Source organism: Microplitis demolitor, chromosome 4, assembly GCF_026212275.2.
Source record: "Microplitis demolitor isolate Queensland-Clemson2020A chromosome 4, iyMicDemo2.1a, whole genome shotgun sequence".
In the NCBI taxonomy this organism is placed as follows: Eukaryota; Metazoa; Arthropoda; class Insecta; order Hymenoptera; family Braconidae; genus Microplitis; species Microplitis demolitor.
In genome coordinates, this window is record NC_068548.1 from 7,889,475 (window position 1) to 7,902,117 (window position 12,643).

Sequence of the window (12,643 nt, forward strand, 5' to 3'; positions counted from 1 at the left end):
CGGAACGACGAAGGGTATATGACTGATTTTTATCGTTTTAAAAATATTCAAATAAATTATAAACCAAAATAATTTATTACATCATATAGAATAGACATTTACCAATTCAAAAATAATCAAATAAGTTCATTTTTCTTAAATTTAATATAAAAAAAAAATTTTTTTCTATGACACCCAAAAGACCCAATACCGGAACGCTGAAATAGCCTTGTCCCAATACGGGAATTCGGTTGTCCTAATACCGGAACAGTAAATAAAATAAGTTATTTTTTGCATTTATTCATGGCGAAAATATTAATAATTATTACATAATATTAATGTAAAACGAGTATGAATGTAGCAGGCATCAGAGAACTTTAAAATTATAAATAAATAAGATAAATAATTACAAAATAATATTTACAAAAAAAGCACTATTAATTTCAAAATTTTTTGAATTTGCATTTTTTTAAATTTTATATTATTGATTATTTACTCGATTTATTAATAATTTTAAATTTGTCTGATGTCTGCTATATCACACCCATAATGTAAAATGTATTTAAAATTTAAAAATAATTGAATATTCAATGAAAATAAATATTTTGAACTAAAGAATAGAAACAAAATAAATCATTTGAGGTTATACTAGAAAAATAATTAAAAAAAAAAAACAAAAATTTATTTTTTATGATTTAAATTAGAGTTTATCTATACTTAATCTATTTTTTATAACAATCATACATACTGCATTAAATATTAGGGCTCCAGTAATAATTGATATTGTACTTGATTTAGCCAATCAATGAAACTCATCGTTAATGTCTATCGATAACATTAATATGATTGACTGTTCCGGTACTGGGCACGGGTTCATTTTGGTGTACCAATAGACGAACAGTCAAATTAATATAATAATACTATTTTTTTCATATTTTTAATATGTTTTCTTGAATTTTATGTCATTCAAGATGCATATACAAAAAAAAAGATTATTGAAAAATAATTTTATGCATTTTCTATAAGCTTATGACCATTGACTGATTTCTTAGCAAAACCATTAAGAGACATGAAAAAGTAATGAATCCGAGACTAATGCTCTAATTAACATTTTTTTTTCATATTTTAAATATTTTCTAAAATCTATTTTATATATTATTTTTTAACTTAAAGATTAAGGTTTCAAATAAAGAAAGTTTTATTTAGTTTCATCGCGTACGAGTTGAAATATAATATAATGATTATCAAATCGTTCCGGTATTGGGACAATTACCTTATTACACTTCACACCTAAAATTTTCTGGAAAATAGCTTAAAAAAAGAATTCAATACTATTTCAAGCATATTATATTAAACTACCCTATTATTTCACACAATTAAACTGCCTAAAAAGGGTCAAATACTATTTCATGAATATTAAAATTTGATCACTACTATTTAATACAGACAATTTTTCTTGTAGTATCAAAATTTGCACTTTTTCTGAATGGTTATTTTGTCGTGGTTATTTTGACCGAGGTTCAAATATTACAGAACCTTTTTATAAGTATTACATAGTAGTAATTCTTTTCTAATCATGGTTGCTATTTTTTTCGGAAAATTTGTTGCATTATCTAATCAATTGGTAATTTTTAAAAATCTTAAGAAAGAAAATTTAGAATTTATGTATAGACGTTTATTGTATGGTGATTAGTATACGGAATGTTTTATACAAGTTTATTTAACATGTATCAAAATTTATTTTCTAGGAGATATAACACAAAAAGGTTATGAAAAAAAACGCACACGTCTCCTACAACAATATACTACAAAACAAATCGGTAAGTTTATTTTCTTTTTATAATATGAATAATGTATTATATTTATTTGAACATAGCTTTTCTTAAGTTTGTAAATCGTGTAAAGTTTCACGAAAAATTTTTTTTAAAAATATTTGTCGGTTTATGAAATAAATAAACTTTCAATTTATATTGAAAGAAAATAATAATGTCCAATTGTTTAGCATGGCAACGCAATACTTATCTATCTATTGTATCAACTACTTTTGATATTTTCATAAATGTTACTAACAAGGTAATGGAATTTTATTTAATTATTTTTTTACTAAAAAAATCATTCGTTTTCAAATCTGGTAACCAATCACATTAATAAAATAACAAATATGTTTCCCAAATGAAGTTTTATAATACGTAATAAAACAATCTATGTCCTTGGTGATTGCTAAGAAAACATTGTTATAATAATTAATTGTATTTTGCTGTAAATGTTCGCCTTGTGTTACGTTTAAGTCCTAATTCTCAAGAAACGCACAATGATTAAATTAAACTCAAGAGGCGAAAGTCAAGATTTTCCACCAAGATGTTTTTTTTTTTGTATGCTCGGGTGAATACTTTTTTTTGTGTCGAAATATACTGTAATATAATATTTCTTCACTTTGTTTTTCGATTTATAATATAATATTTCAGCTATTAGTTTATTAATTGTAATCGAAAATAAAGGTAACTGTTTTTTCTTATTAGATGAAAAAATATGTTAAAAAATTATAAACAGATCGTTTGAATGATATTCATCTTAAACATGTCTTGTAGAATTTAAAAAAAAAACACTACTAAGTTTTAATTGTGTTTACATTACCTTAAACTAAAAGTTAAATCGTGCGTGAAAAAATCTATCTTATAAAATATAATAAAATATTTTTATTTTATTATTTATGCTATATGTTGTATACTGAAAGATCTCGTAAGCATAATTCGTTACGATTGGGTGAGTTCAGGTCACATTAAGGTAACTGCAATCTTTGAAACGCAATCTCAGTTTCGAATTGTTAAGTCTAAAGTATACATTTCTATAAATGTCATCATATGGTTTGTTAATTACGAATCAAAGTAAAATATTAGTACTGAAAATCAGAGATAAAATATAGAAGATGTAGGTATAAAATTATTACATAGTGCAGTCAACTTTATTTCTAATCCGTCCATATTAACTTTTTCAAAGTATTGCATACAATGGAAATATTTTATAAGGAAGGAAGGAACAAAAAGAAATGCAAACTATACGCATGCCAAGAATAATCTTATATATTCAACTTCAACTACTATATACCGCTAACTGTACATAGAAGAGCATACAAGTTACTTCCGCGTGCGATATTACGCCGCTCCCAGCACCATCTGCTATATTACTTGACACTTAAAAACTCCGATTTAAAAAATTTTAATTAATAATCGTTAAAATATTAACTTTAATAATATTATGTATCCAAATAATGAACATAAAATTATTAAAATTTTCGAAGAAAAAAAAAACAATCGTGTAGGTGTAACTGTCCATAATGGATTAATACTATACATAGCAAAAAATTGGACAATATAAATCACTTGTTGTTTTATAAACGTTTCATTTTTTATGTTGAATAAAAAATAAAAAATAAAAAATGTTTTGAGAACGTTTATAGCATGATTATAATTAGCAGGAGGTGGAACTGGATCTGGTGGTGGTGGCACAGGTGATAGCGGGGGTGATAGAACGAGTTATGGAAGCGGTGGTGTTGGTGGACGTCCACAGCCACGTGCAAGACGAACCCAACGTCGAGTCACACATTCAGAAAAACGTTATCACTCAGGTAGTTTTGCTTAGCGCTTTTATGCAGCAATGTTTTTCATGTTTCCGGCTTCACTGTGCCACTTTCTTATCGACGTAAATTCCCAACATTTCGTCGATAAAAATTATCGTTTGCATCATTTCCTTTGGTTTTGGATTTTTACTCGCTTTATTATTTTACATTTTACTGACTAGTAAATGTCTTCTCTCTTTTATTTTTTTATTTTTCTTTTGCATGGTCTTCACGTGTTTGTATTGTCTCTTTACTTATGTCTACACTGGTTTCATCTGTAAACATTGGATATATTTTTTATATAGTAAAATACGTAGATTTTAAAATAAAATCAGAGATCCAATATTATTTTAAAGATAAAGATTAAATTAAATTTAAAAAATAAAATAATGTAATAGGGCCTTGAGAAAAGCATAAATATTTCATATAGATAAAATAAAAGAGAAAGTAACTTACATTAGCTGTCGTATTATTTATGTGCTGTTGACGTTGATATTGCATGCAGGAGGCCGGCTAGTACCTGGGGGCATTGCCAATCCTCCGGGATCTGGCAGCTCGGCGGGGAACACTGGAGCTAACGCAAATTCTGCTGCCGCTGTGAGACGCGGAAATCGCAGACTTACGCGAAATGAGAGCCGATATCACTCTGGTGAGTATTTTTTATTCAACGGAGAGCTAAAAAAGAATATTATTTTTAAAAAAAACTTTCAATTAATTCTTCCTTCACTATGATATATTTTTCTTAAATCTTTTCAATTATTATAGACTAATTTCATTTAGATTAATTTTGAAATTTTGCTAAGCCAAAATAATTTTCATTTACATTACTCACAAAAATTGAAGGAACAAAAAAAATAACAACATTTTACTTCATTTTAAAATTGCACCATTTCCGAGAATATGCATCTTAAGAGAAAACAAAAAGAAAGCATTTAAGAGTTTGATTTTTAATTTTTGATATTAAAGATTTTTTTACCCCTCGTTAATAACAACTAAAAAACAAATCGTTAAAGAAAAATGTCCGAAAATTTTTTTTCAGATCTGAGAAGTTCAGACAAAAAAAAATTTTTTTATTTAATGGTCGATTAGAAACTTTTTCATGAATTGCCATATTTTATTTGAACGATTATAGAGGTCGGTGCTATGATTTATCGCCAAATGAAAGCTAAAATTACGTTTTTGATTTTGAGACTTCATAATCTCATAAGCCAATTATCGCATAGGAATTTTAAGGCAGTTTTGATAAATCAAAATAAGGAAATGATATTTTTTTAAAGATTTTATGGTTCGAATTCTTCGTTTTTTGTTTTTCTCCCCGATGTTTATTTTTTTTCTCAAATACAGAGCAGTTTGAAGATGACATAAAATTTTTAGAAATTTTTAATTTTTGTGAGTAATCTATGCCACTCTATCATCACTGTTGAACTACGGTAAGTATTTTATAATTTTTACGATAAAAAAAAAGTCTAAACATACAATTATAGTACGGTAGTGTTATTATTCAAATTCTAATATATATTAGCCCTAATTCTATGGAAACAATTAGTTTCAAAGTCAAGATAGTGACTCACTCAGCCTGTTATTTTTCAAATATGACAAAAATTTTAAGGAGTGGTAAGATTTGTTTCCCTAATTTCTTCAAAAATGCTGTCTAAATTTTTACTTGTGGGAATGAAAAAATTGATTTATTAAATCAATATAAATTGTTTATTTGGTTTACAAACATAAAAATTTGAAAATATCTAAGCAACAGATCTAAATTCTTTATCCGTTTGTGTTATATTCCAAAATTATAAGTATTTATTATCTAAAAAGACATTAATTTATCGAGACTGATTTATATTGTTGATCTATTGTGTTGTCCTGATTAAATAAAACGACTCGAAACGATTCGCAATGTTAAATGCCCATAAGAAAGGTGATTCAAAAGCATTTAAAAGTATTTAAAAAATTTTTTTTTAATCGTTTTAAATCGTTTCTTTTAATAAGGGTGTATATTATTTTCCATAAAATGATACATACACAAATATAAAAACAGTCTGTGTAAAACTGTAGTTTTTTATTTTTCTCAACAAAATTGTTAATAAGTTATCATTAATTGAATTTTTTTTTTGGTTGTATAATAAAAGTAATGTTTATATTCTAAGACATAAATACATGCTATGAAACAATGAACTCTATATAAAATTCAGTTATAATGTTATTAACGTATTTACTATCTATTATTTAAAAAAAACATATGTATCTAATAGTACAATTATAGCAATTAAATACCTAAATTTGTTTATTGTAATAAAATTTATTGTTTTTTCACTAATTCTGAGTTTCAGTTAATTTAAAAGAAAATATATATCATACTTATTTTTACATCAAATTTTTTATTTAATATCTCGTCTATGTTAAATAAAATATAATCACTTGCTGCATCAGCAAAAGAATCAGTACATATCGTAACATATGTTATTATACAGTATAATATATTTTTTTTTTACATATATATAGTGCATTTTACTATGGAAGGTATTCTCTGTTTAGCTTTTCCACGTGCGAACTGTTTCCCGCTAGTTCAGTTGCAAGGACGCGTAAAAGCATTATAATGATTATTGTAATTGCTTATGTATACGCAGTTTACACAATAGCTCAATAATCATGTATTCATATAGAATTCATTGTAGTTATGAGAAAAAATAACCGCAAGTAGAGTGATGACGTCATCATCGGATATTGGCATGAAGTTTAATTTTCTTTGTGTGTATTATGTATATGTACGTGTTGTAATCACTAGCATGACGTAATCGATTCTTGTTTTTTTTTTATCGTAAATCTCTAAAAATTTTATCTGAATAAGTTTACTGCACAAAACTGAAATTAAAAAAAAATAATAATTAAAATCAACAAATCAGATATTCTCACAAGAAAAAAAAAATAACATTAACATTTTTTAAAAATATGCACAGAAGTACGGCAGGAGGCAGTTCAACAAGCCCTGGCAGCAATGCAGAGTAGACCAAAGCCTTCACTTCCAATGCCATCAAAAAGAACATCCGTGATGGCACGAAGTCCAGATCGAGAACTTCGAGATAGTGGCGAGTCTAGTAGCGATGAAGACAGTGTTGTTACAGAAGAATCACCAGGTGCTGGTGGTCCTACTGGAACTGGTCTTTCAGATACGAGTAGCACAGGTTCAGCACGAGATACACCACCACCGCCTAGACCACCAGCTAGAAGACCACCCCCAGCTGACATCACTGATATTGCCGAGTATACTCCGCATGCCTACTGTAATATTCAGCCACCGGATGTGACTCATACAACGCAATCAAGAAGACCCGGTGCTGACCGCGTTAATCGGTACCATGTAGTTGAGGAAAACAATACAGGAACAACAGGACGTTGGAAAGTATCAGCTAAAATTCAACAACTCTTGAATACATTGAAGAGACCTAAAAGAAGACCTCTACCAGAATTTTATGAAGATGATGATATTGAATTGGAGATTGCTGCTAATCCAAAAGATCCAAATGCTCCCAAACCAGAAGGTGGAATTATGACTTCAGCTGTTGGAGAACAGTTATCAGTACCATCAGGTTTGCCAAGATCATTGGAAGCTGCTATTCAGAGGTACGTTAATATTATCATATTGCAAATTTTTTTTTTCTCTGATATTTGATGTTCATTCTGCTCTGGAATTATCAGGTATGGTTCGGCAACATATAAAGCTTCAGCGGCAACAGTTTTAGATCCTAATGGGAAGCTCTGTGTGACTCTTACATACGGAAAACTGCTAAGTCGATCGCACAAAATAGCATATACACTATTAAATAAAGCTTTGAGTCGCAACGTTGGTGAATGCTGTCTTAAGCCTGGTGATCGAATCGCCCTTGTCTATCCCAACAATGATCCTATTAGCTTTATGTGTGCATTCTATGGTTGTCTTCAAGCAGGAATAGTTCCAGTACCAATTGAAGTACCGCTGACCCGTCGTGATGCTGGCTCTCAGCAAATTGGCTTTCTCCTCGGCAGCTGCGGTATACAGGTGGCACTGACCAGCGAGGCGTGCCTCAAAGGCTTACCGAAGACTGCTGCTGGTGAGGTCGTTGCCTTCAAGGTAAATATAAAATTTAATTTAATACGTGTAGCAATGTTAATTAAATTTTATTAAATAAAATATTAATAATCAATATTTTTTAGGGCTGGCCAAAATTACATTGGTTTGTTACTGAACATTTAGGAAAAATTCCAAAGGATTGGTTACCACCTCCACGATTAACTGATGATACCCCAGCATATATTGAATATACAACTGACAAAGACGGTTCTGTGATGGGCGTTACAGTGACGAGAGCTGCAATGCTTGCACACTGTCGTGCACTAACGATGGCCTGCGGCTATACTGAGGGTGAAAATGCTGTGTGTGTGCTAGACTTCAAACGAGAAGTTGGACTATGGCATAGCACTTTAACAAGTGTGCTTAATGGAATGCATGTCATTTTTATACCTTATGCTCTGATGAAAGTTAACCCGGCAAGTTGGATGCAAATGATAACTAAGCACCGTGCGAGTGTAGCTGTTGTAAAATCTAGGGATCTTCATTGGGGTCTTTTGGCAACTAAAGATCACAAAGATATATCTTTGTCTTCTATTAGGCTATTACTGGTAGCCGATGGTGCTAATCCATGGTCTCTTTCCTCGTGCGACCAGTTTCTCTCAGTTTTCCAATCAAAAGGTCTTCGACCGGACGCTGTTTGCCCATGTGCTTCATCTAGTGAGGCTCTGACAGTCTCTATTAGACGACCAGGACGTGCTGGCGTTAATGCAACCGGTCGTGGAGTTCTTTCTATGTCCGGTTTAAGTTACGGTGTTGTACGTGTCGATCAAGAGAATTCTCTTACCTCTTTAACATTACAAGATTGCGGACAAGTTATGCCTGGATGTAAGCATTTTTTTTTCTTTTTTTATGTTTGTAGGGTAAGAGTACCAGTTCCCAGCCCCAAACCAGTAGCCAGCCACCTCATGTTAAATTATATCTATATATATTTTGAGCCAATGTTAAAGTATAGGCCCGGCTGGCTACTGGTTAGGGGCTGGGTACTGGTGCTCTTACCCTATTAATAGTTCAATTGTTTTTAAAATTTATTTGTTATTGATTTTTTGTTCTTATTTTTTTTTTTTTTTTTATTTTTTTTTTATAGCTATTGTTGTCGTGATAAAAATGGAAGGTCAACCTTTCATTTGTAAAACAGATGAAGTTGGAGAAATATGTGTACACAGCTCTGCAACTGCAAGTCAATACTGGGGATTACAGGGTTTAACAAATAATACTTTTAAAGTATCGCCATTGCAGCCTGATGGAACAGCTGTGGGTGATGCTGAATATGCGCGTTCTGGCCTACTGGGTTTCCTTGGTCCTGGTGGTTTAATCTTTGTCTGCGGCTCACGCGATGGCCTAATGACCGTCACGGGGCGAAAACACAATGCTGACGACATAATTGCCACTGTACTAGCGGTAGAGCCTATGAAATTTATATACCGCGGAAGGATAGCTGTTTTTAGTGTACGAGTTTTAAGAGATGAAAGAATATGTGTTGTCGCTGAGCAACGGCCTGACTGTAGTGAAGAAGAAGTAATTTTTTATTTTTATTATTAAATTTTAAAACTTTATAAAGTTAATATTATATTTATTTTTTTTCACTATGCCATACACCGAAAGTGTAAATTCCTGCCGTGTTTAGAGATAAGAAAGTCGTTCTTTTCTTTAACAAGAAAACAAATGATAAAAATTAGCACATGCGCTATTCTTCTTACAAACAGAGACAAAAATTTAAACTTTCAGGTGCAGGTCTGGTGAAAAATCGTGAACACACCACGGATTACTATTAATTTTATTAAATTCATATTAATTACATTACTATTAATTAATTAAATTCATTCAATAGAGTTTTCAATGGATGTCACGAGTGCTTCAAGCAGTTGATTCTATTCATGCAGTTGGAATTTATTGTCTTGCTTTAGTACCTCCAAATTACTTACCTAAAACACCTCTTGGTGGAATTCATTTATCTGAAACAAAGAGACGCTTTTTAGAAGGAACTTTACACCCAGCAAATGTATTATTATGTCCCCATACTTGTGTTACCAACTTACCAAAACCGCGTGAAGTTCATTCAGGTAAGTTTTTGATTATTTTTTATGTTCATTATCAAAGTAGTCCCATGCTGTTAAAATCGAGTATTGATTCGCGCAAGTATAATGGGAGTAAGTACACAATATTAAATTGAGATTTATCATCTCAAGATTCTATCAATGAATTATTTATATTTTTTACTGTGCATAATATTTCACAATATTTTGAAACAAAAAAAAATAAAATTTTTGTGCTGTCATTTCATTCAATTAATACAACATTTTATAAAACAAAAACAAACGCAAATACTCGACTCAATGTGGGGCGAATTTACAATGTTGTTAGTCTTATGTAATAAAAATGGTTTTATCCCGAATAACTGCGTGCAATTAAATATTTAAGTTAAAAATTATAATAATTATTTTATACTAGAGTTTATTAATTTTTTATTTATTTTATATTTTTCATTTTTTTGGCTGAGTTCTGAATATCATTTATTAATTATAATTAAAATTAATATTATTATTATTTTCATTAATTTTATTTCACACATTATTCATTATGTTTAAAAGTTTTTTTTTTTTTTTTTTTTTTTTTTTTATACTGACGGAAAGTTTTTGAAAGACTAGGCGAGAAGTTGTGAATAATACTTGAAGCTAATGTACCGCTTTATAAAATTATTTTAGTAGTTAAATTGTTGTAATTTATTTCTAATTCTGATTTTCCGGCCTCAGTCAGGAAAGAGTATACAAGCATACTCATTATTGAGTTGAGTTTTTGCGTTGGTTTACTAACGGAATGGTGCGGGGGCGTGTAGCGGGGGATTCTGTTTCAGATGTTGGTCCAGCAAGTGTTATGGTGGGCAACATTGTCCAGGGTAACCGACTTGCATCAGCTCAAGGACGGGACTTAGGTGTACTCGATGAAGATAGCGATAATGCCAAAAAGGTATTTATCCCTAAATCGTTTATAAGCAAATTTTTATTGTTTTCATTATTTTATTGGTGATTTTAAAATTTCAGTATCAATTTATTTCTGAAATTCTTCGATGGCGTGCGGTCAGTACATCAGATCATGTAATTTTTACATCACTCAATGCTAAAGGAGCTGTTGCAACTTCTCTATCATGCTCTCAACTTCATAAAAAAGCTGAGAGAATTGGTAATCTTCTATTAGATCGTGGAAGAATCAATACTGGGGACCATGTAGCTTTAATATTTCCACCAGGAACTGATTTAATTTGTGCTTTTTACGGTTGCCTTTATGTTGGAGCTGTTCCTGTAACTATAAGACCACCTCATCCACAAAATTTACAAACCACACTGCCTACTGTACGCATGATTGTCGATGTCAGTAAATCTGTACTTGTTCTTACCAATCAAAATATATTGAAGCTGCTCAAGACTAAGGTAGTAGCTTAAGAGTAGTTATAAAATAATATTAACTATAAATTATAAATTATTTATCTATATTTTAGGAAGCTAATAATGTAGTCGACATAAAAAGTTGGCCAACAGTCCTTGATATGGATGATATGCCAAAAAAGAAGTTGCCCGTGATGTATCGAGCACCCACTGCTGAAATGCTTGCCTATTTAGACTTTAGTGTTTCAACGACGGGAATGTTAGCCGGTATAAAAATGTCACATGCTGCTGTCACTTCACTTTGTCGTGCTATGAAATTAGCTTGTGAATTATATCCTTCGCGACACATTGCTCTCTGTTTGGATCCATATTCAGGACTAGGTTTTGCTCTTTGGTGTCTTAGCAGTATATATAGTGGTCATCACTCTATTTTGATACCTCCTTCAGAAGTATATATATATATATTTATACATATTTTTTTTTTTCTATTAAAATTAAAAATTTATCAGTGATTTCTTTAACTAATAACATTTGTTTCAGGTTGAAGCTAATCCGGCTCTATGGTTATCTGCAGTCAGTCAGTCAAGAGTAAGAGATACATTCTGTTCTTATGGAGTGATGGAACTTTGTACAAAAGGATTAGGATCTTCGGTTCACGCTTTAAAAGCACGTGGTGTTAGTCTCGCATGTGTAAGAACTTGTGTTGTTGTGGCTGAAGAAAGACCAAGAATTGCACTTACCACTAGTTTCAGTAAACTATTTTCTGCTCTTGGACTTAGTCCACGAGCTGTGTCAACATCATTTGGCTGTCGGGTCAATACTGCTATTTGTTTACAAGTAATAATAATTGTTTTATAAATCATTTATTAATAAAAACTAACAATTTATTTGAGAAAGTAATATATTTATTAGGGTGCATCGAGCCCAGAACCATCGACAGTTTATGTAGATCTTCGAGCACTTCGTAACGATCGAGTTTCTCTAGTAGAACGTGGAAGTCCTCATTCTTTATGCTTAATGGAATCTGGAAAACTTCTACCTGGTGTAAAAGTGATAATTGCAAATCCTGAGACAAAAGGTCAATGTGGGGATTCACATTTAGGAGAAATTTGGGTACAATCAGCTCATAATGCCAGTGGGTACTTTACTATTTATGGTGATGAAAGTGATTATGCAGATCATTTTAATGCTCGATTGGTTACTGGAAATACTGGTGAAGTGTATGCAAGAACTGGATATCTTGGCTTTTTAAGACGTACTGAATGTGTTCAACAATCAGCTGTTGGTGAAGTACCTGGTGATAATACAAGTGCAGATGTTGATATTGTACCAGGTGATGCTGAATTACATGACGCTGTTTTTGTTGTTGGTGCTCTCGACGAAGCAATTTTATTGCGAGGCATGCGTTATCATCCTATTGATATTGAAAATAGTGTAATGCGGTGTCATAAAAAAATTGCAGAATGGTAAAATTTATTTTTATTATTTCTTTATTTTATAATAACTATTATTTAATAACACATTTTTATTTATTACTTTGATATTGTTGACGACTTTTTT

The 12,643-nt window shown here is 30.8% G+C and overlaps 1 protein-coding gene across 6 annotated transcripts in view; it reads left to right on the top strand.

The window, feature by feature from the left end:
- The window catches only part of LOC103577686 (disco-interacting protein 2), a 37,217-nt gene that overhangs the window by 21,953 nt on the left and 2,621 nt on the right, over nt 1-12,643 (top strand). The window contains exons 2-13 of one of the 6 annotated variants that reach the window (XM_014440390.2): nt 1,728-1,799; nt 3,452-3,604; nt 6,553-7,216; nt 7,292-7,703; nt 7,787-8,528; nt 8,788-9,218; nt 9,532-9,763; nt 10,537-10,667; nt 10,742-11,128; nt 11,197-11,532; nt 11,624-11,920; nt 11,996-12,549. In XM_014440390.2, the coding sequence (XP_014295876.1) occupies nt 1,728-1,799; nt 3,452-3,604; nt 6,553-7,216; nt 7,292-7,703; nt 7,787-8,528; nt 8,788-9,218; nt 9,532-9,763; nt 10,537-10,667; nt 10,742-11,128; nt 11,197-11,532; nt 11,624-11,920; nt 11,996-12,549 (4,411 nt within the window). Of the gene's footprint in view, nt 1-1,727; nt 1,800-3,451; nt 3,605-4,100; nt 4,245-6,552; nt 7,217-7,291; nt 7,704-7,786; nt 8,529-8,787; nt 9,219-9,531; nt 9,764-10,536; nt 10,668-10,741; nt 11,129-11,196; nt 11,533-11,623; nt 11,921-11,995; nt 12,550-12,643 lie in introns of all 6 variants that reach the window. The other 5 variants (XM_053737871.1, XM_014440391.2, XM_053737869.1 and 2 more) reach the window with 5 other exon arrangements.